Genomic DNA, 21,879 nt, shown 5'->3' with positions numbered 1-21,879 from the left:
AAAAGCGAAATCTTAATGCTGAAGTGAATTACTGGGATCTCGGATTCTGTTATAGTCAGGCTGAAATCTCTGCATTCAGTGCTAGTATAAAGCCTGTGCATGCTTGACAGATCAAGCATATCATCAGACTAGCTTCTAAGAGCCCATGCCACTGAGTTTAACTTGATTCAATGACAGAATTGTATCTGTCAAATGGACAAAAGCATCCAATGGGCATTCTGTTAAGTAATTCAATTAGGCTGTGTTGCTGAGACACTGGTAGTGAGCTTGAATCATTTCAGAATACTTAGTTAGTTATTGCTTGGTAATACATTAGTATAAAGATAGTCTAAGAAGCATGCAAGAAAGATAATTCAGCTGTAGTTCCATTTTCTGCAGGCTGTGTACTAGGTTCCTGGAAGCTAACTTGGTTGCCTGTATCTTTTAGTCATTTCATAGACTTTACCTACCTAAATCAATTCTTTTCATCAAGATAGTCAGACACCAGCTGAGGTAAGCCAGTGTTCACACTGCAGCTCTCCTGCTAATGGAAACAGCAGCAGTGAAATATGTGCTGGGGAAGTGGATGCAAGTTCTTCAGAAAGCATTTGCTGCTTAACAGCTGGCCTGTGTCTTCAAGGCAGCAATTACTGGGAATGACATATCCCTTTGCTGCTTATTTTGCATCTCTCAATGTAACTCATAGAAGAGCTGGTGATGCAGAACAGCTTAATAAATTTCCTAAGACAAACAAGACAGGGTGGGAGGAAGTATAGAAAAGGACACAACAGACTAAAATTTTCACAAGTTCATTCAACATGTTGCCATTTGATTTGTTCATTGTAAGGCATCATACTAATGTGTCACCAGCCTAAATATGCTCGTGGCAGAGGGGTTGGAACTAGATGATCTTAAGATCTTTTCCAACCATAACTATTCTATGTTTCTATGTCTGATGTCATCATGACTTACATAATTTTTTCGGTTAAAGCTTGCGCTGTCTCTAGTGTTCATAGTGTTGAAAATGATATTTCTTGTACCGGATGCATTTCTGCTAAATCAAAATGTGAATGTATCAAGTGAAAGGTGATAGAACACAGTCCAGTGTAGATAAAACACAAATGTATTTTCTAAAATTCATGACTGCTTTTCAGAGGTAAATTTGGGCATTCTGTAAATGATAATGAAGGAAGAAGAATTGTTTTGTAATGTGGAGACCCTACTTTATGCATGAGTTCTGTATCTCATTCTTCAGGCACTTGTAGTTCTACATGAGCTCTTAGTCTATTATAGGCCATTCTTTTTGATGCTACTTGCATAAAGCATCCCATTGCACCTACCAGTCCCAGTACAGTGCTATTCTATCTGTCTTTCATATTAGAAAAAAATGTTTGAAAGATACTTTGGTTAAGTGGGTGTTTGTTGTTGTTGGATTTTCTGTTTGTTTGTATTTTTGTTTTTCTCCTTAAATAATTTCTCCTGTCTATTGTTAATTTGTCAGCATTAATAATAGGTAAAAGTTTTGGTAGGAAAACTTGGCAGTAGTAGTTTTATGCTTATTTTTACAGCTGTTGTTGTTTCTGGAGCTTTAGCAAAATACAGAACAAATTTCCTTACTCAAATTCTGTCTTTGTCTTTGTGGCAATAGTGGAACATCTTTGTTGAATTTTCCAGTCCTAGACTACTCTCTACACTATCACATTTCAGTACTAACCATTTATAAACACAGTTTGGTTTGTACTGATTTTGGTGTGAATATAGAGAACAGGCTGAGATTAACTTTATTACATAAGCAACTGATTGCATGAACTAGCAACTTTCAATGAATTAATATCTTTCATGAATTCTTTCATGAATTAACAACTTTCCATGTTGGAAAATGTCTGCAAATGTACTGTTCCCATTCCATTCCCCAATCTTGCCCTGAATAACATGATGTTTGTCTTAGATTAACACTATATATTGAGGAATTTCTGGATGATTTGAAGTAAAGCGTTCTTTAGGATGTTTGCTGGTGTAGACAGATACTTGAAATATGAGTAATGAGTAATGAAATATGATACAAGCTACCTGGCAAAAATCAGGTACCTACCAAGGTAAGGGCATACAGTTTAAGAAGCTGTCTGACTGTTCAATGGAAAGTTCAAAATTCTTGCTGCCCTGTGGGAAATCTTAAGAGAAAAATGCCCTTGCAGTATGTTGGTGGTGATGCATGGCAAGCCTAAGAACATCATAATGATCAGAAATTAGTGTTAAATACCTTGTTAACAGTATAACATGAGAATAGGTTTGTAAAAGACAATAGCCTTGTAATAGGTTTTCTGCTCCAACTTCTAGGTGGTAGATACTGTGTTACATTTGGCAAAAGGGTGCACAAATTAAAATTGCCATTTGGAAAGTATACAATGAATCACAGGCCTCTATTTTCTTTAGAAGGAATTTGTTGGTATGGAGAATTTAATTGATGTGCCCTGTACCAAGCAGATCCCACAGGACAGTAGCATTAGAAATTCAGCAATGAGAAAAGTGGAGTCTACTGGAAAAGCCACTGTCTGCTTCATTCTTGCTTTGTACTTGTAATATATATAGGAATATTCCATCATAAGCATGTCATGTTAGTTGTCCTGTCATGCGGGACACTATTTACTATCTGAATCAGGAATCCCTTTGCAATTGTAAGTAATGAGAAGCTGAAGGAAACAGGTTACAACAAAAGGTCAACAAAAATCCAAGAAAGGAGAAATCAACTTTGGAAAGATTCTGCAAAGGGTGGGCTAAATAAATGTTGAGCAGCATTTATGTCATGTGAATGTCACGTAATCTGAGAGTTCGTTGCAAGATGGTAGACACAGTGGGAATTCTTAAGAGATGCCAGATACACTAGTTAGTACTGCAAGTTCTGAGATCAGTTGTGTAAGATTACTAGAAGAGGGCCAAAAAAAGGAAGTATGATAGCTTAAGCTTCATTTGAAAGTAGGTAGATGAATGCTTATCCTGAAATCGGTTAAGGAAACCAGATGGTCTCTGTGAATTCAAGTTGAAGTGTCTGTAAAAAGTCTGAATCTGGTAAAGGCGCTTTCATGTTGAGTGTAGTTCCAGTGTTTATCCACTTGTGAACTTGTATCTAATCAGAATTTTCCATTTTCCTGCTTGTGTCAGTTACCTCTAGCCTTGTCTATATCATCCCATTAAGTAGCAACGACAGCAGTCCATATGCTTCATAATATGTATGAAAAAATGTGAAGAAAAGGACATTATCAACACTTTAAAGTTTAAATCCTCTGTATATGTAATCCTCTTAGAAGCTTCAAACCTTGCCACATTGAAAAAGTAAATGTTTGTATTTTAGTCAAGCATTTACACTATTTATAAAGCATTTGTATTTTCTTGCAGAGAAAATGTATAGCTTACTATGATGCAAATAAAGAAAATGATTTTATGTAACTGAATTTATTTTTAAATCTGCACTTAAAAAGATACAAATTAAATTTTACTATCAAAATTAAGGTTAAGACAAATGATGAGACTTCAGTAATTATTCATGGCTATTAGTGTTGGTTTTGCAGGCACAGAGAGCCCATAATGTGGTCTGTCAGTTCCATGAAAAAGGACTTTTAAGGGAACCACTGCTAGCTGCCTTCTGCAGGATTGTCTGATAAGTGTAGTGCCTGATAAATGTAGCATGAAGAATTGATTTTATGAGCCAATAGCCCCGGAGTTAATGTGTTACCAGGATTGCTAATAGTCTAATCTTAGTTTTAGATGCCCATTATTGTAGTTGTTGTTAGCCATGAATTCCCATCAGAGCTGTTTTGTCAGACTAGGCTTCCATAATGGTGGTGCTTTTATTCAAAGCAACTGTATTTTTATTCTGATATATGTACCACTGTCACCACTGTCAGACCCTTTAATGAATTTTTTATTTTTTCTTTTTCTGGGAGGGGTGGGGGGGTGGTGTGGGTTCAGGCTCTTAGAGACTTGAAAAATGCTGAGAAACCTGGATCACATTAAGTAAAATGCTTATCTTGCATATATGATGGGCCCACTTAATGTATTTAACTGCTTTGCTCTCCCTGAGCCTCTCTGCTGCAATCCCGATTTATAACAGGGGGAAAGGTGAATGGGGCATTAACATTATCCCAGTATATATCTGCAGGCCAGCTAATGTTATTGTAAAAAAAAAAAAGAAATTTGAATTATAAATAATAGAGTATGGAAAATGTTTATGCGTCAGAAATTTGTCTTGCCAGGGTTAGGACAAAAAATAAAAGTGAGAAAAAAATCTGAGAAGAAAAACGGAAAGGAAGAAAAGTAGCATGGGGGGGTTTGTGTGTGTGGGTTTTCTTGTATTTGTTGGGTTTTGTGGTTTTTTTTGTGGTTTTTGGGTGGTTTTTTTTGGTGGGGAGAGGGTGTTTTGGTGGTGGGGGTTTTTTGTGTGTTTTTTGTTTGTTTTTGTTAGTTTGTTTTTTAACTTTACCACTTTTGGAAAAAATTGTGTACATTTTGTCAGTACCAGTTACTGGCAACAAACAAAGTTCTAAATCCATGGGAAATTTTTTTGCATATTTAAAAGGCTGATAATCTAATTACACAGCTAAAGTACAGGGAATTAGATTGCAGAATGAAATTCCCCCTTGTGTAACACTATCTGACTTGCAGTGCGCCAGCAAACCATTTACTGGATACAAGCTGCTTGATTTTTTTTTAAACTTATTTACAAGGAAAGAAAAAATGGTTTGAAAATGCTAACAAAAAAGAAAAACAATCCCACCCATAGCGGTATAAAAAATATTCAGATTTTTCTCATCTTCATTTTTCCTTTCTTTGACAGTGACTTGTTATCTTCCAATTATGTGGAAATTCACTATGAAGATGGGAAACCAAAGTTTTCAAAGGTATTGTGCTCTTAAAATGTGTCAGAATGGTCTTTCTGAGGGAACAATGCAAAAAAAAAAAAAAAGCTAAAAAAAAGTTTTGCAAAACATAAATCCACCAGAATCCTTTATTCACATATGCAAGGTCTCCGTGGCCTGCTCTTGTGAGGTTACTTCAGTAACAGAAGAAATGTACAAAAAAGGAAAGCTGTATGTCGGGGTGGAGGGATTGGCAGTGGTTCGTGGTGAAGATCCAGATGTTGCCAGAACAATCACATCTTGTAAAACGTAGAGGGTGGAGGGATTGGAGTCACCATCAGTATAGTCTTCATTAATTATTTACATGTCCTTAGTGCAAAGTGCAAGGGGAAAGTATAATGGTAATATAAGACATTCAAACAAACCAAGAAAATCTTGCAAGAATTACATAGTCATGAAGTGGAAAATGGAAGACTTAACTCCAGAGGCTAAGGTTTCAGTTATTACAAAACCAGCATATTGCTTGACATCCAATTAATTACATTTGTCAGACTAGCTCCCAAATTTAATTCAGTGCCATGGGCTATTGATCCAGTGACAAAGATTAAAGTTATGCAAGAAAGTTCAGCCCTGACTAAGGGAAACAGATCTGTCTCGTTTGTTGTAGTAATAAAATGAGGACTGGCAGGTTCCTAGGAAGGTTATAAACTACATTTTCAGGCAATGACTTTTTTCACATTTGGTATGAATGCTGGAATATTTGTTGTGACCTTATTACATGTGAAAGATAAATCTCTGTTTGGAGTGGAGGAAAGCCAGCATTCAAGTTACATTTATGCCTTCAGCAAGTTGACTGCTGTTTGTCCAAGAATTAGATATCTAGTTTATTATTTTGTCTTTGTTGTAGAGAGTCTCAAATAAAACAATATATTGCTGATTATGGCAAAATTAAACAAATATACAGATACAGAAATGTAATTATCGCAATATACTGTTTAGTTTTTTTCCAGTGAAGAAGAAACATAGTTTCACGTAACATAATGAGGAAGTTGTTTCATTAAGACTCAGGACTCTGCAGAATAGGCAAAAATGCTAAATGATGCAAGAAAACAATTCCCTCTGGCATCTAGACAAGCTCATGCAATTGTCAGCTGCAACACTAGCATTGAGCACTGCGGTTGCTGAATCATGAATCTGGCTGGAAAATTATATCAGAACTTTAGACTCAGCAAATGGCCTAGCTTTGCATGCTGCAATAACTTGATCCAAACTTCCTAGGGGATGTTTTTTGAACTGATTTATTTAGAAACAATAATAGAGCTCCTGAGGTCACATTAATCTATAAAAGGCTTCACTGTAAGCTCAGAAAATATATACAGAATTTGTGTAGGAGATCAAATAAGGACTGTATCCTGCTCTTTTGCAGTATTTTATAATCCTCTTTAGGCCTGAGTAAGTAAAATATTGTTTTGTTTCCTGATGTGGATGTAAAGAAGTGCAGTCTTGATGAAAAGTGTTGTATTTTCTAGAACGGGGTAATTTATTACAAGGGTGAAAACACTGAAGAACAAACAGCAATTTCTTTAGTTGGATGACTGTCTTTTAAGAAAATTCTTGAAAAGCTGCTTGTGTGAGAGAATCACAATTTAGTTAAAAAAGCATGGCTTATGCATTCTCACTGATGGAAAAGTAAATATGTAGTGTTTACTTTCTGCGTAGTACTTTGATTTTAATTATGCACGATAGTCTGTTAGGAATTTCATTCAAACCTGAATAACTCATTAAATAAGATGCAAAATGGAAATAATGCTTGCGCATGATTGAAGAAAGCATTTACGTTTTTGGTACTTACTTGAATTATGATTGCAGAAGCAATGGGTCCCATATGCTTGTTGGAATTCAAATGACATGACACCAGAATTAGGAATATTTTGATGGAGAATGGCATGTTTTTCAAACAGTGTGCAAGGCAACAACCACACTTAAGGGATTTTAATAAAACTTTTTGAGAATACTTTTTCTATTTAGTTTAGCTGGGGTTATTGTTGACAGGCATTAAAGACCACCTACTTAAATGGGGTAAATTAGTATCATTCAGTTTTCCTCAGTTTATCTTCACTGACATATAGCAGCTGAATTTCTTTTATCTAACAGCTTCTAAATTTACTGGTCTTTTTCTTTAGAAAAGTCAAAGTGCTGCTTTAGAAAGTCAATGTTTCTTGGTTTCTTTCTAAACATTCATAGTTTGAACAGTCTGTTAATGTTGCTACAAACAGTTGTAGGTAATTTACATGTTACTGGTTTTTGCATGAAAGGATGGGCCTTGTCAGAAACATGAAACATGATTGCTGACTTCCTTAGAAAAAAAAACCACAAAAATCCTGCCATTTTTTTAATAATTTGGTTTTTGCATCTGTTTGAAGTTCTCTGCAGTTAAAATGAAGAGTTGACTCCTAGCATCTTTTTGATATGTACAGTAAAAATGTGACTGTATACTTCAGTGTAGCGAAATGGGATTAACTTTCTGGCTCATTCATCAGTAGTAATATTGGTACCTACAGTCTAATGACATAATATTTTAGTTGATAAATTTTTAGTGAGACAAAATTGGTAGAATTCAGGTCTAATCCAAATACATGCCAGATGATTGAAAACCGTTATTAGTTGTAATTTTAACATACCTGAAAGGTTTCAAGAAACAGTTCAATGCTCGCGTAACCTGCATTGCATGACATTTTTACAGAATCAATTCACAGCAAGGAAATGCGTTAAAAATAACAGGAATGCTGTGACTTCAACAAAAGAATAACCCCTGTTATGCCTTGAAGACTTACGTAAGTTAGTCTTTAATGGGGACAGTTTTTATCTTAAAAGCAGTTAGGGCTAGTCATTGGTATTTCCTTTAGCAATCATTGCTTTCTTTGAAATTTTACCTAATACAAGGTGTTATGTCTTTTTTTTTTTTTTTTTTTTGCCTTGGTTTCAAGCAACAGACATTAATCAGAGGAATTTTGTGTGTGTGTGTTTGTTTTTAAATATTAGGGTGGAGAGCATTGTTACTACCATGGAAATATCAGAGGTATCAAGGACTCCAGAGTTGCTATTTCAACTTGTAATGGACTTCAGTAAGTGCATGTTCTTATTTTTCAAACAAGGCTATTAACTAATTATTACCCTTTAATATTATCTCTTAATATGCAAAGGACTGAAACTCTATAGGCCCAAAACTTTTTGATGTATTGAAATGCCAGTACCAGCTATGCCAAGCTGCTAACATTTTTTTTTTAGTATCATTGGGATTAAAGTCTTTTGATGCTGTCTCATGAAACCTTTGAATGTTGTGAGTGCAAATAAATATTTAAGCAGATGAACTAATATGGTAAAAAAAAATTGTTCTTTAGCAGTTTACATGCTCAATACTCATGTATGATTCTGTCAGCCAATAGAAAAATTGATCTCTTTGACAGAGTGTACAAGAAAAAATATAAGACATTAGCCCTTACTCAGGTTAGTTACTGTTAAGTGCAACTCAGCTGTTGACTGTATTCTGCATATTAATGCATGTTTTAGGACTCCTCTTTCCAAGGTCAAATCTTTATTCTTTTTGATGCTTTATCATTATGTTGCCATTACGTTCAGTGATAGTTGATTAAAGTGTGCCTGATCTCTTAAAAGAAATTCTTAGTTTTAGCCACATGTGGTAGTAATGAACATTTATGGAACTTATTTTAATACTAATCAGTTTGTCAGCCATAAGTTTCCTTTTGTCTCATCAAAAATCAAATCCTGCAAGCAAATTAATTGCCATCTAATCTGAAATATCACTTCTTTTTCTCCATGTTCCAGTGGCATGTTTGAGGATAGTACTTATTTATACTTGATAGAACCAATGGATTTGACCCATAGTGCAGTAAGTTTATTTTTATCTACTTTATTTGGTTTGAGAGAATGCTCGAGGAATAGCAAATGAGTGTATTAGCATAAATCAGTAAATGAGTGACCTCTCTCATGCATTAGAATGAAAAACAAAAGTATTTTAAAACATGTGGAATTTATTTAAGGCAAGAAATGTGTAAGTATGAATTTCCTAGGATTTTATCCACTTTTCATTAATCTTTCTTTTCCTAGTTATTGTTCATCATTTAGATGTTGGGAATACTAATAAAACTGTTTCCATAGCAAATGATTATGTACTGTCAAAAAGTGTTTATCAATTTGCTCTAGTATTTGAACTAAAGGATTTAAGAATTCATAGAAGGGATCTCGGAGTCATGTATTCATCCCTCTCTAGTTGGATCACATTGCTTCTGATTTACTGTATTTTCCCCCAAGATTTAGTGAAGTAAATAATTGCATCCGGGTATCTTGCACTTTATGTTTGTTAAGTCAGTGGTCACTGTACAGATTCAGGGATGCTGATCCAGAATATTCAAATATATGACTAAGCCGGATCAGCATGCAGGCCTGCATTTATGCAAATGTCTTGCTAGCTATTTGTATTATAATATAGCTGCTCCTAAAACTTCAGCTGTTTATTTATGAAACTGATGCAGTTTCATAGGAGTAAAACCATGTAGATTTCTACCTCTTGAATGGCTCAAAGATTTGAGTGATCTTCAGTAAAATAATTCTGCAACATTGAGACACAAAATGCTTAAGGTTTGTATCCTGCTTGGTCTGTAGGATATATTCCAGATGCTGTATCACAGCTCTCAAACCTGTTTTGCTCTAGTATTTAGTGATGTATGACATACAATATAATGCTGCAGATATTATAGATACTATGTAAAACTGTCTGCTCCCCAAAAAATAAACAAAACCCAGCAAAATGTGTTCTTTTAATGTATTATATATTTCTTTCGGAAGTTCCAGAACAGTAGCATCCTACCCTTTGAAAGAAATTGCTTGTCTTGGCAGGCTCTGCAGAGGAGGTGTTACGGAAGAAAAGATAGTTGTTTTCTAGAACAGATACCAATTTGTGATAATTTGGGGCTTGTCAGACTTCTAAAGAAAATATGCATTAAAAGTCTTCTCCTTTTTAAGTGTTGTATACACCAATAAACAGGGTGAAATAATCCTCTTAAAGATAGTGCATTGATTAGTTTCTTGCATTTTGCTGCAATTAGAAAGATACATTTTTCATCATAAGTAGTAATAGTTGCTCTTCCTCTGCAGGAAGATTTCAACTGGGAATATACTCTCTAATTTGATTTATTGGAATAAGTGGTCTGTGTGCTCTAAGGCTTTTAAGGGACTTCTTTAAGTAATTTCAAAGACATCTCTGATACTTCCATTTTGTAGGCCAATAAACATTCTGAAGCAAAGAGGCTCCATGGTGTCCTCAGGATTGCAGATAGATTGCTTCACATTAATACTATGCCAAACTGGTACTATGGTTGCTTGCATTTTATGGAAAAATAATGAAAATAATAAATACTGAAAGAAGTGCCTGACTTTTCACTTGACATTATTAATTAGAAGGATATGTCATATATTTTTTCTTATCAGGAAAGTAAAAGTAGGCCACATATCATCCAAAGAACACAAGCCACCAAGCAATTGCAGGACCTTGGTATGATTTTGCTTATGTTACGAGTTTTTCAGTATTGAAAATAATCGTGTATATAACTTGAAAAATTTGAATATTAGGCTAACCGTCTATATAGAATTGCTGATTATTTAGAAAAACTTGAAGAGCAGATACTAACCTGACTTTTTTCACAATTACTGCAATGGAGTTTAGAGTTGTCAAAAAACCAGGAAAATCTGCCTGTATTTAGCTTTCTTCTGCAAATCATTTAATTATCATCAGTGATATTAATGCTATTGAAGTCATGAGATGGAAGAAAACATATATTCTAAGCCCAGGTTGCAATCTTTTTACCTCCCCTTGCATGCTTTAATTCTAAATTACTTGAGGTTTGATAAGAGGTACTTTACATTTTGTGGACTTAAAAAAAATGAACTTTTCAGTAGCAGAGGTTCTTCTAATTTTAGTGATCTAATTTTGGTTTGGACAGTGTACATAAGTAGTTTAAAATAATGCCATGAAATTCTTAAATTGTAATTTGTACAGAGACTGAATCTAGTTCTGAATGGCCCTATCTGTCTGAACTACAGTGGCTGAGGAGAAAGAGAAGAAAGAGAGCAGTGAGTAGAAGTGACCCTGAGTTAAGACCATTTATAAAGCCAAAACCAAACCCACTAATTTCCAGATTTTTAATGTTGAGAGAACATAGGCTTTAGAAAATAAATATTTTTGGTAATTTAATATTGTCTTATAATACAGTTATCAAATGATAAATAAGTATTTATAGAGTATTTGGAGAAATGTGGATAACCTTTCTGAAGTGACAGCAATACTATATATCAGCTGAATGGAAGTTAGTAGTGAAAATGAGTTTAGCATTTTGAGTGCGCTTGAGGGTAATGAATAATTTTGAATGAAATCTTGCTACTTTACAGCTGCCTGACATTATTTTCTTTTGGCTTGTTAAGTGGCATGATTAAATTAAAAATTCAAACAAGGACATGCAGAACTGGGTTATTGAGAGAAAAGAAGGGGACAGTCCTCATGATCTGCACATGCATATGTGTCAGTTAAGGGAATAATTGAGTTAAAGAAAATTAATCTGGAATTTTTCACTGAGTTGCACAATACACAGCATATTTTTTGAGGACGCAGCTATTTTTAGTAACTTCCTTCCTCATTAAATCTGTAGTCCAAGAGTTTTTCGTGTTTAAGATTTTCTCCTTTGTGAAAATAAGAGGAGGGAAGCAGTGGTGGCTTCTATGCTGAACGACAAAGAAGAGGCTGTAAATGCTCTTAATGATGTGACTCAGATTCTCAGCCAGTGTCTATCATAACTTCCTACGTTACTGGAGCTATGATTATTTACTTTAGTTGAATGTCTGACCCAGCTGTTACAGGTTTATGCACCCTGTGTAATATTTATGGGTAATCCTATTAAACCAGTTGCAGTAATTTTTTTAAACCACTACATTGTCATGATCTCTCAAAGAACTTTTTCACTCCATCAGGTATCTCGTGGTGTCTTTGAAGAAATGAAATATCTGGAGCTCATGGTAGTCAATGACCATAAAATGGTAAGTATATCAATTTAGTGGTACTCTTCCTTTTGATTATACTTTGTAGTTTGGTGTACACCCTGTGCAGCATCAGCTACTCTTGGGACAAATATTTAGTTAATCAGCAGCTGTTAACATTTGTACTGTTAGACACAGTGTAGACCATAATACCTAGTAATGTTTAATGTTAACTAAATTTTTTTTACAGCAATTATATATTCAATATACATCTGAAACACTTTGGTATCATATGGATGAATAATATACCCAACACCAACAAAGTAAAGCAACAAAATGTTTATGTCCGGAGCAAATACACTAAATATTCTAAAATTACATCCTCTCCTTAAAGTAATAAAGAGGTCAGAATTTGTAACTTTGAGTTTAGTTTTACTAACTTAAATTTTAATGCAGTAAAGCGTATAGACAAACCTATCTGATTGTTTTTCCTGGCTATTCCACACTTACAAATATGAATCATAATGAAGTGCAAGATAAGTTGGGTTTTGATTCAGAAAGTGTTTGTCATTTGATTAAAGAAAGGGACAAGAGGAGCACACTTTCTTTTCCTTTTTGTCTTGAGGGATGACTGGAAAGAAATCAGACATAAGTGGCATTAGTTATTTAAATGTTACTGCTTTCACTCATTATGCCAAGTAAGGCTATCAAAGTGTCCATGTGTTAGTTACCTTTATGAAAAATCAGGAGAAAGAGGCCTGGGGAGTAGTAAGTTTTATAAACCTGAACAACTATGTTATAGACTCTTTTTTAAAAGCAAGACAAATTTGACTCCAATAGCTGTATTTTAACTAGCGCGTATCTCTTATAGGGAGATATTCGGTGTAGATTAAAAAAAATTCTAGTAACAAAGAATATACTGCAACTGATAGCAAATTACTCTAAAAATAACTCAATTGTGCCTTGTTCTGAGCCCTTCACTCACTTAGCTTTTTCTGCTGTTCACTAACAAGCAAATAAGGATCATCAGCTCTTAGTATGACTTTGCTTACGTGTGAGCAAGGCCTTTTTTTTCAAAATCAAATTCTGTTGATAAAAGTGTCTGCTTCTTTTGTGTGCAAGTAACATAAACTTCTAAGTTTCTTTAAGAGCTCCTTGCATTGCTCCTCTAATGCTTATGGGCTCTTTTGTCAACACTGAAGGATAATTTTGAAGAGCCAGAAATAGCAGATACTGGAACAGGATGTGGCATTCTGTACTTGTTCCAGTGCTGAATAGACAGATAATAAACCCTTCCTTCATCTGTTTAATAAATCAGAAATAGTCCAAGCAAAAATAACCTATATTTAATCCGTGTTGCTTCAGCAATGTGGGGGGATTTGAATGGGTGGAAAGAGTAGGACAGAAAACTGTTTTCACTTGTAAAGCCACCTGGTAGGAAACTGTGCTAAAAGCGTGAATGTGTGTTAGTTGTTTAGAGTAGGGCACAGTAACTGAAGTTTAGGGACATTTTGTTCTCTTGTTTGAGGTCTCTAGCTGGTGTTCCTTATGAAGAGATAATATTTCTATATCTGTTTCCTCTGGCCTCTCATATCGTAGATGTGCTTAAAGGACAACCATCCTGTTCATTACACTTGTGCGGGCACTAACTGTTGTCTTTTCTCTGGCTTTATTTGTTAGAACTTTAGACCACAAGCATTCAAGTTTTTTTCTTCAGAGTTGTCAGTGGCTCAGAAGCAGATAATAATTGTTTTCAAGGAGTAAGGTACATATATTTAAGGAAGTGTTCACAAGTACGAGTTAAAGCCTGACAGTCCAGGAGCTCACGAAACACACTTTTAAGGTTTCCTGCTTACTACCGGTAGAGGGCAGATCTCTCCTGCAGCAATAGTCTGTGAGGAAGTATCATACATCTCTTTAGCCATTGTGGTGTTAAGTGGTTAGTACTATGTATTTTGGCAGAATTATCCTCTCCTGTAACACTAAAGGAACAGCTAAACCTATCTAATTAGATTGTTGCACTTTTTACTGACTTACTCAGGTTAATTTCTGTTTTAGAAGCTGTGTTTAAACACATTATGTTGTATATTGCTGTTGATGTGGGCTTTTAAATACTTTAATGAAAACCAAGAACATTTTCTGAATATTATTTTCCATATTTTACCATTTTACTTCTGGGAAAGCTTTGGATTGGCTCAAAACAAAAAAAAACAAAGTCACCCTTCTCCATTCCTGCATTATTTTGCCCTAGTATCATGGTTGTCTAGAGAGCAGAGTCCTGTGATGCAGATAATCTTCTCAGTGTACATCCTAAGCACCTACTACCACTGTAGCTGAAAATGCTTTGTTTTGAGGATAGTTATGGGGAGAGGGGGTCTCTGCAAACCTATGTTGTAGTATGTTTGGATAGTAAAACCTGCTGTGGATATACTGAAGCATTCTGGAACTTAACAATGAATAATTGCATATGTAAAAAATCGATCTTCATGCTGTCAAATGAATGGCACCACTAAGTTTGATGAAGTTTGTTATCTCTGTGGCATTTTGTCCATATAAAACTAGATTGCTTGTGCAAAAATAACTGGAATTTAAAGGGATGGAAAAATTGTTATATAATAATAGTGTGTGTCACCTGACTTTCAATTTGAGAAAGATTATTTAATTTTAAAGGACTATATATCTTTCAGTTTTACTTTCTCCTTCACACCAAACATAATTCTGTAAAACTGGGCATTTGTCTATAATTCTAATTTGGGAAGGTAGCTAATTGTCTAACTTACTTGATAAGACTAACTACTCAAGTGCTCAGAGAAGAGTCAGACCCTCTTCTTTTGAGTCCTGTTTTTGGGTACTGTGTTTTGGAGTGCGAATAGCTGAGACTTCCATGAAACTTTATAATGTTTGCTCATGAAGTGATGACATTTGTTGCTTTTAACCAGTAGTTGGAGTTTAGTCAGAGGTTTTTAATGAAGACTTTGTTCTATGCAATTTTGAGTTCCTTTTCTGTGAAATTGTGAAGACTTATTTTCTTGTTTGTAAATCATATAATGCAATTTCAGTTTATCATTTTACAGTTTTTCTGAAAGTCCTGGATTCGTGTTTAGATACCATAGCAGCATCTTTGAAAAATCTGAGTTGGAACAGAGGGGACTTGGGCAGGAGGGGGAAAGGCGGGAAAGAGTTGTAATGACATGCACAGAAATTAAGAAGCAGAATGGGTAATACAGCACATCTAAGTCTCTAGAAATGGAAAATATTTGAAGTTAAAACTGAAGATACTCAGCTTAACTCTTTCCATATTCAAACATAAATTTACTTTTGCCTTTTGCTATACCTAATGCTACTTGTCTTAAAAGTCTTGTCCTAAAGTACAGAAAGGATGCCTTTGCAAAGAGCTGTACATAGGACATGGGGTAAATACTTCATCTTCATGTCTCGTAATTATAGTCATGGAGCGTGGCTAGTACAGCCTGATATTTAACTCATCAGGTTAAGCACACAAGGTACAGCATTCTCTCAATTTTGAGCTCATGTTTATATTCGTGTTTACCTGTAATTTAGTTTTGAATGTTTGATCAAATAGAATATTTCTTGTGGCTAAATGCTCCTTTTATGGATGTGAAAGCCTATCTAGCATATATGGCTTTCTGTATCTTCCAGGGATTCTTGAATATGATGGGATATAGGCTGTGATCTGAAAAGCTTTTTGAGTTTTTCCCTTACTCTTTCATAAAATATTAATTTTCCTTTCTTGCTTTAAAAATAAAGAATTAGTAATAAATATTTAACTTTTTACTGTGCTCTACTTTTCCTTTTAGTTCAAAAAGCACCGTTCTTCAAATGCATACACAAACAATTTCGCAAAGTCTGTGGTAAACCTTGTAGATGCTGTAAGTATCAATGTTTCTCCTGAAAACTGTATAACTGACCTTGTTAGTTTAGCACTGTATTTAAAATTTCAAATTAGCATATACCAGGATTAGAAAAAAAAGCAGCTATAAAAATTACATTTTAAAACTAATTTCCAGTTCTTCTGCAGAAGAATAGGCTGGGGTGAATGCTAGTCACTGCTTGCTTATTCATTATCTGTCATAATGGCAGGAGGATATTTTCAATTAATGTTGTAGGCATAATTTGACAAAAAGATAATAAAGGTATATATTTAATATGATGCCTCATGGAAGTGACCAACTAACTTGCCTTCTGTGTATTTTATGCATTAGGCAGTCAATATATTAATTATCCAGTGCTTTCAGATCATAACTCTGTATGATCAGTAAGTGTTTTTTATGTCCCATGTAAGACATTTTATGGGCAGACTGTCTATTGCAGATGAGGAATACATCTTTTGTAGATCTGCAAGTTCTGAATAACCTTAGTTAATAAAATTTATCTATTTATGACCTGAACCTAAAGGTCAGTTTTATTTCAGAACCAAGTTTTATTTCAGAATCAAGTTAAAATCTATATTTTATATTTCAGAACCAAGTTTTATTTCAGAATCAAGTTAAAATCTATATTTTAAACAGTTGTGTAGTTATTAAGGCCTGATTGTCCTTGTCTATTGCTACAAAGACATTAAAATAAATAGAAAAGCTAATATTCTTACCTAATTCTCACATTACTTGAGTGGTATTAGGTGATCATAGTATAAATGAAAATCAAGCATTATGTGAATTAAATTTTAGATATATTGGAGAAATGAGAAATGATTTAATCTTGGCTTAAGAATTGGCTTTGGCTATTCTTTGTCTTTGAGATCTTTCTGTTCTTTTTCTTTGCGATCGCCCAGTGTACCTTTACATTTCTTCTTTTTGTACAGGTTTTCTGCAAAACTCAGTGGTGAAATTATTCAACATGAGAATTTTAAAGAAAAAGGAATTGCTCAATAAAAGGGCAGGAAGGGGTTTTTTTTGACCACTAAAATACCAAATTTAAACTGATCAGAATATTAACTTTTTGGAAGTCCAAGGCATTACCAGCTAACCATTTCCCCATGTTTCCCTCCTGCTTTATCCCTCTTGTTCTTCCGCTTTACTCTTACTGGCTAACTGTGCATGTTTGACCCAGTGTTCTACTCCTGTGCCTGTCCTGTCTCTGCCCCCAGATATACAAGGAACAGCTGAACACCAGGGTGGTTCTTGTTGCTGTGGAAACTTGGACAGACAGAGATCGTATTCACATTCACCCTGACCCTCTGCAGATGCTTCATGATTTCTCCAAATATCGACAGCACTATATCAAACAGCATGCTGATGCTGTGCACCTGCTCTCGTATGTACTATTATACAATGCTCCAGACTATTATAGTTTTATATACTTTTTTGTCTGCTGCTTTTGCCTACCTGTTTTTTTTTTAATTTTCGCTTACTTCTTTTGCTCGGTATTCATCTGCCTGCCTTAGGAAACTTAATCTCTTTTTTTGACACCTTAGTCTATTTTTAATAGGTAGAGTATATACCAAGGTCATGTTGATATGTATCTGTAATGAAATTTGAATGTCTTTGCAACCTGGAGATGTTCCATATTTGAAGCATCTTCTGATGGGCCCTTAAGGACACATAATTTTGCTAATCAGGTGTGTGTCATGTACTGTTTTCCCAGTAAAGAGCAGAAGAGGGCAGAGCTGACAGTAATATGTATTGCCACAAGAACATTCCAGTTGCTGTATTAATTTACATGCATAGCTGCACTGATGGTTAATGGAAGGTCTCCACCTCTAAAGCTGTAATGAATTGTTTCCTGAGAGACAGTGCTTTTTGAGGGGAAGTTTCATTTGTATCATTAGGCACCACATCAAAGTTGAGCAACAGTATTTTTTTTACTTGACATCATCGTAAAGGAATAGGAGGAAGAGTATGTTTTCCTGTGCAGCATAAAGATCATAAAATTATAGAAGCAGAATGGTTTGGGTTGAAGGGAACCTTAAAGATAATCTAGTTCCACCCCCCCTGCCATGGGCAGGGACACCTTCCACTAGACCACGTTGCTCAAAGCCCCATCCAGCCTTGCCTTTAATACTTCTAGGGATGGGCATCCACAACTACTCTGGGTAGCCTGTTCCAGTGTCTCACCACCGTCATAGTGAAGAATTTTTTCTTAATATCTACTCGAAAACTCCCCTCTTTTAGCATAAATCCATCCCTTCTTGTCCTGTCATTACATGCCATAGTAAGAAGTCCCTCTCCAGATTTCTTGAAGGCCCCCTTTACGTATTGGAAGGGTGCTCTAAGGTCTCCCCTGAGCCTTCTCTTAAGATCTTAAGCCTTCTCCTAAGATCTTAAGCCTTCTCCCAGCAGCATGACATACTACAACGGCAGAGTGGGACGTGCCTTCCATGTGATTCTCCTAGAACATTCATCTTCTGCAGAGGAAGATGAAAACACAGGATGAAGAATTTCCTCCAGGCTCTGTCGTAGCTGTACTGCCTTGATGCAGGCATTGCAACACAATGCTAATAGCAAAGTGCTGACGATGTGCACTCTTAGTTACTTCTATGCATATATTGTGTCACTTGCTGAAGAGTTTGCTGGTAGGCTCTTCTCAGTGGTGCGCAGTGAAAGGTCCCAAGTACAAACTGGAATACAGGAAATTCCATTTAAACACAGGGAAAACCCCTTTCACTGTGGAGGTCAAATGCTGGAACAGGTTGCCCAGGGAGGCTGTGGAGTGTCCATGCTTGGAGATATTCATAAGGTAATGGAACATGGCCCTGAACAGCCTGCTCAAGCTGAGTCTCCTTGGAGCAAGGGGGTTGAACTAGACCATTTGCAGATGTACTTGCCAACCTCATCCCTTACTGCGGTTCTGTCTGTTATAAAGCATCCAGCTTTAAGCATTTGGTATAGTTATGTTACGGTTTGAAAGTTCTGATGACTGTCAGAATGTTTTGAAATAATAAATATATACCTGAATGAGTGTCATGTATTTTAATAAAACAAAAGGGATGTTGGTTCTGTTTTGAAAGGATTTAATTTTCAAAGACTAGAGGCGTTTACTGTACATGCCTAGGGCTGTGTAGTTTTGTTATTATGCATGTGAAGTTAAACTATTATGAACGATACCTATTTTATAGACATTTTATAGAATACTTTATATCCAGATAACATTAACTTAATTAAATTATTTGAGGCTTATGAATAATAAATGAAAGGAGGCAGGGTTAAAGTGCAGTATTAAATTACTTTTCCTTTAGGTGTACTTCTCAGTGTTCTCATTTGGAGTTGAAACTAGAGCCTGAATTGGTTTGCAGAAGAGCATAATTAAAAAAAATTCTCAATACTGGTACATTTCAGGACAGAATTCCTTCCTGACAGGTTATAAACTGGAATATATCCTTATATTTTTAAAGGAAATGTTATGATTGTATGCTCTTAGGAATCTGGTACTCTGGCTTCCTCTGCTTGTTTGTTTGTGGGTTGGGACTGATTCTGACTCTACAAGATAAAAATACCATTTTTGTCAAAGGTTGTATCTCATAAACTCTTTTGATGTTTGTGTTCTGTTTGTAAACTTGCAGTTGCTTTTGATGCTAGATGAAGTTTAATGTGCATGCAGGATATCATAACATGTGTGAAAATGATCTTTCAATAATAGTACCCAATGTCAATGTGTTTTTTTTCTCTATTCCTTTTTGTAAGGAATGTAACATTTCATTACAAAAGGAGCAGCCTAAGTTACTTTGGAGGGGTTTGCTCTGTGACCAGAGGAGTAGGAGTGAATGAGGTAATTTTTTTTCACTACTGAAATTAAATAAAATAGAAACTGTATATTAAAACCTCTGAGTTTATTTCAGTGTTCAGGGCGTTACAGACAGAAAACCTAATTTAACTAAAAAAGTTCAGATTGTCACAGCCACAGCCAACCTTCTCGTGTCATCATTAAACTACTGCTCACTGTGCTTTTCTTTTTAAAAAGCAATCTTCCTGTCTGCATTATTCTCTTACTAAGATCTTAAATTGGCTTGTAGTATGTATGTCAGAAATTTAGACCCAAAATTCTCAGACAGGAACATTTGAAATATAGCACTAAATAGAATTTTGAGTCTTCTCCCTACAAGAGGCTTGATCTGCTGATGACATGTAATTCTTACTGGGGTTTTTTTACATTAAAACTAGAAAAAATTAGTTCCTTTGTGTGATGATGATGATGATGATGATTCTTATTTTCTTCAGTGCAATGTTAAATCAATAATGAAAATCTCCTGTTTTAACATACAATGATCATATGATACAAAACTATTACATATATATCAAGCAGACTCCTTTCTGTTGGTTAACCAATGAAGAGGGATTCCCTATGGTTAAGAGAGGAGGTATTTTCTGTTACATACTTCATTGTGTTTATTTTCCTTATATGCACACAGAATTATGCTGAAGTAGTAGGTGGGTGGTAAACCAGAATGGGCTGGTGCAGTGTTCATTAGAATAACTTACATTTGTTTTGGTTTTTGTATTTCTTTTTTTTTTTTTTTTTTACTTTTATTTTATTTTTGTTGGCTTTTGTTTTGGTTTTTAATTTTCCCTGCACTCTTCCTGAAACGCAGTATGGCCTCCCTTTGGCCATGGCACAGGAATTAGCCCAAAGTCTTGCTCAGAACCTTGGAATACAATGGGAGCCAGCTGCCAGGAAACCGAGTATGTACACTGACATAGAGTCTTCTTTTGTTCCCCTTAGCTATACATATATATATATAAACTCCTCCTTTGTAATATTTGACACAAATACCAAACTGGCTGTATCTGTAGAGCAAGAATTACTGCTTTTGAAAATATATGCACCAAATTTGAGGTTAACCAAAATAAGAACCACCAGTTTAGTACTGATTTTGCAATGACCTTAGTGATGTCCTGTGTCTGGAGTTTAGATTCGTAACCAACTTGCAATGGTATAATGGTAAAAACACCATTAATTTAGCTCAGAACTCCTATCATAATGAAATTTCCTCTAGTACTCTCACTGACTTCTTAAAATACAAAAATACCTGATTTATGGTAAGAAGCTGTAATCTAGTTCACAGTGACATTTGCTCAACTTGTTACCTTGCTGCTTCACAGCCAGAAGATTAGACTGATGTGGCCTTAACACATTGAGAGTGTAGATGCAAAAGCTGCTGCAAAAGCCCCTTTTGGGGCTAAAGAAAATGGTTGGGTTTTTCCACTTGCATCTTGTAAGCATCTTGAAACAGTGTGGATTTGCAGTAGTAACTAGAATACAGAACCTTTCTTTGAGAAAATATTACTTCTTTGGTAGATTATAGGCAATTTGTAACTTTTGTTTTACCAGCCATAAGGTATGAATTTGGTCACTGTTGACTTACATGCTGTAGCTGTAAGTAAACTGTAAATCCATTTTCATTCAACTACGTTTTCTAATGAATGTTTGATTGGCTGATTCGCATATTACTATGAATAACTATGCCAAAGGAAAAAAACATGGCCTGTCCAGTAGCAATTTTCCTTCAGAGTGTTCTGTACATGTTTTAGGGAGGAGGAATCGTGAACATTTTTAATCATCATTATCATGTGTAGCACACATACCCCTGTGCTGCCTGTTTTGAGAGCAGGGAAGGACCTTGCCAGCTATTTTTATGCTGCCTGAAACTTTGTGTAGAGTTTTAAGAATGTGCACATACAGTAATTTGAAAGCACCACGTTATATGAAGTATATTAGCATCTCTTCAAGTGGGCTGGTTTCCTTTTTAGGGCTAGAATCTGTAAGCCAAGCAGCCATCTAATCTCTGTATAATGATTCAAGGTCCATTTTTATAGTGAGTACCTTATGTTCATTCTGAGCATATTTATAACTGCTTTCCTTTTCTGTTGTATTTGGTCTTGTCTGAGAAGAGTGTGACTGCACTGAATCCTGGGGTGGTTGCATCATGGAGGAAACAGGGTACGTCATAACTATCAGTAACTGAGGGCTCTGGAATGAGTTCATAGCATACATAAATATTTATGTATTGGGTTTTGTTCATGTGGTTTTGTACTAACAAATGAGA

At 35.3% G+C, this 21,879-nt stretch overlaps 1 protein-coding gene across 1 annotated transcript in view; it reads left to right on the top strand.

Annotated features, from left to right (window-relative positions):
* The window catches only part of ADAM23 (ADAM metallopeptidase domain 23), a 69,642-nt gene that overhangs the window by 19,101 nt on the left and 28,662 nt on the right, over positions 1-21,879 (top strand). Inside the window, exons 4-14 of the mRNA XM_057411765.1 lie at positions 4,811-4,874; positions 7,875-7,957; positions 8,679-8,742; positions 10,341-10,404; positions 10,909-10,982; positions 11,874-11,939; positions 15,698-15,769; positions 16,987-17,153; positions 19,520-19,604; positions 20,425-20,515; positions 21,725-21,773. Coding sequence (XP_057267748.1) covers positions 4,811-4,874; positions 7,875-7,957; positions 8,679-8,742; positions 10,341-10,404; positions 10,909-10,982; positions 11,874-11,939; positions 15,698-15,769; positions 16,987-17,153; positions 19,520-19,604; positions 20,425-20,515; positions 21,725-21,773 — 879 coding nt within the window. The remainder of the gene's footprint in view (positions 1-4,810; positions 4,875-7,874; positions 7,958-8,678; positions 8,743-10,340; positions 10,405-10,908; positions 10,983-11,873; positions 11,940-15,697; positions 15,770-16,986; positions 17,154-19,519; positions 19,605-20,424; positions 20,516-21,724; positions 21,774-21,879) is intronic.

This window comes from Pezoporus wallicus, unplaced genomic scaffold (assembly GCF_028554395.1).
Source record: "Pezoporus wallicus isolate ANWC-B61680 ecotype Strahan unplaced genomic scaffold, APGP_CSIRO_Pwel_v1 contig_6732, whole genome shotgun sequence".
Taxonomy (NCBI): Eukaryota; Metazoa; Chordata; class Aves; order Psittaciformes; family Psittacidae; genus Pezoporus; species Pezoporus wallicus.
Note: the sequence above shows the minus strand (reverse complement) of the source record. Positions and strands in the feature narration are given on the sequence as shown.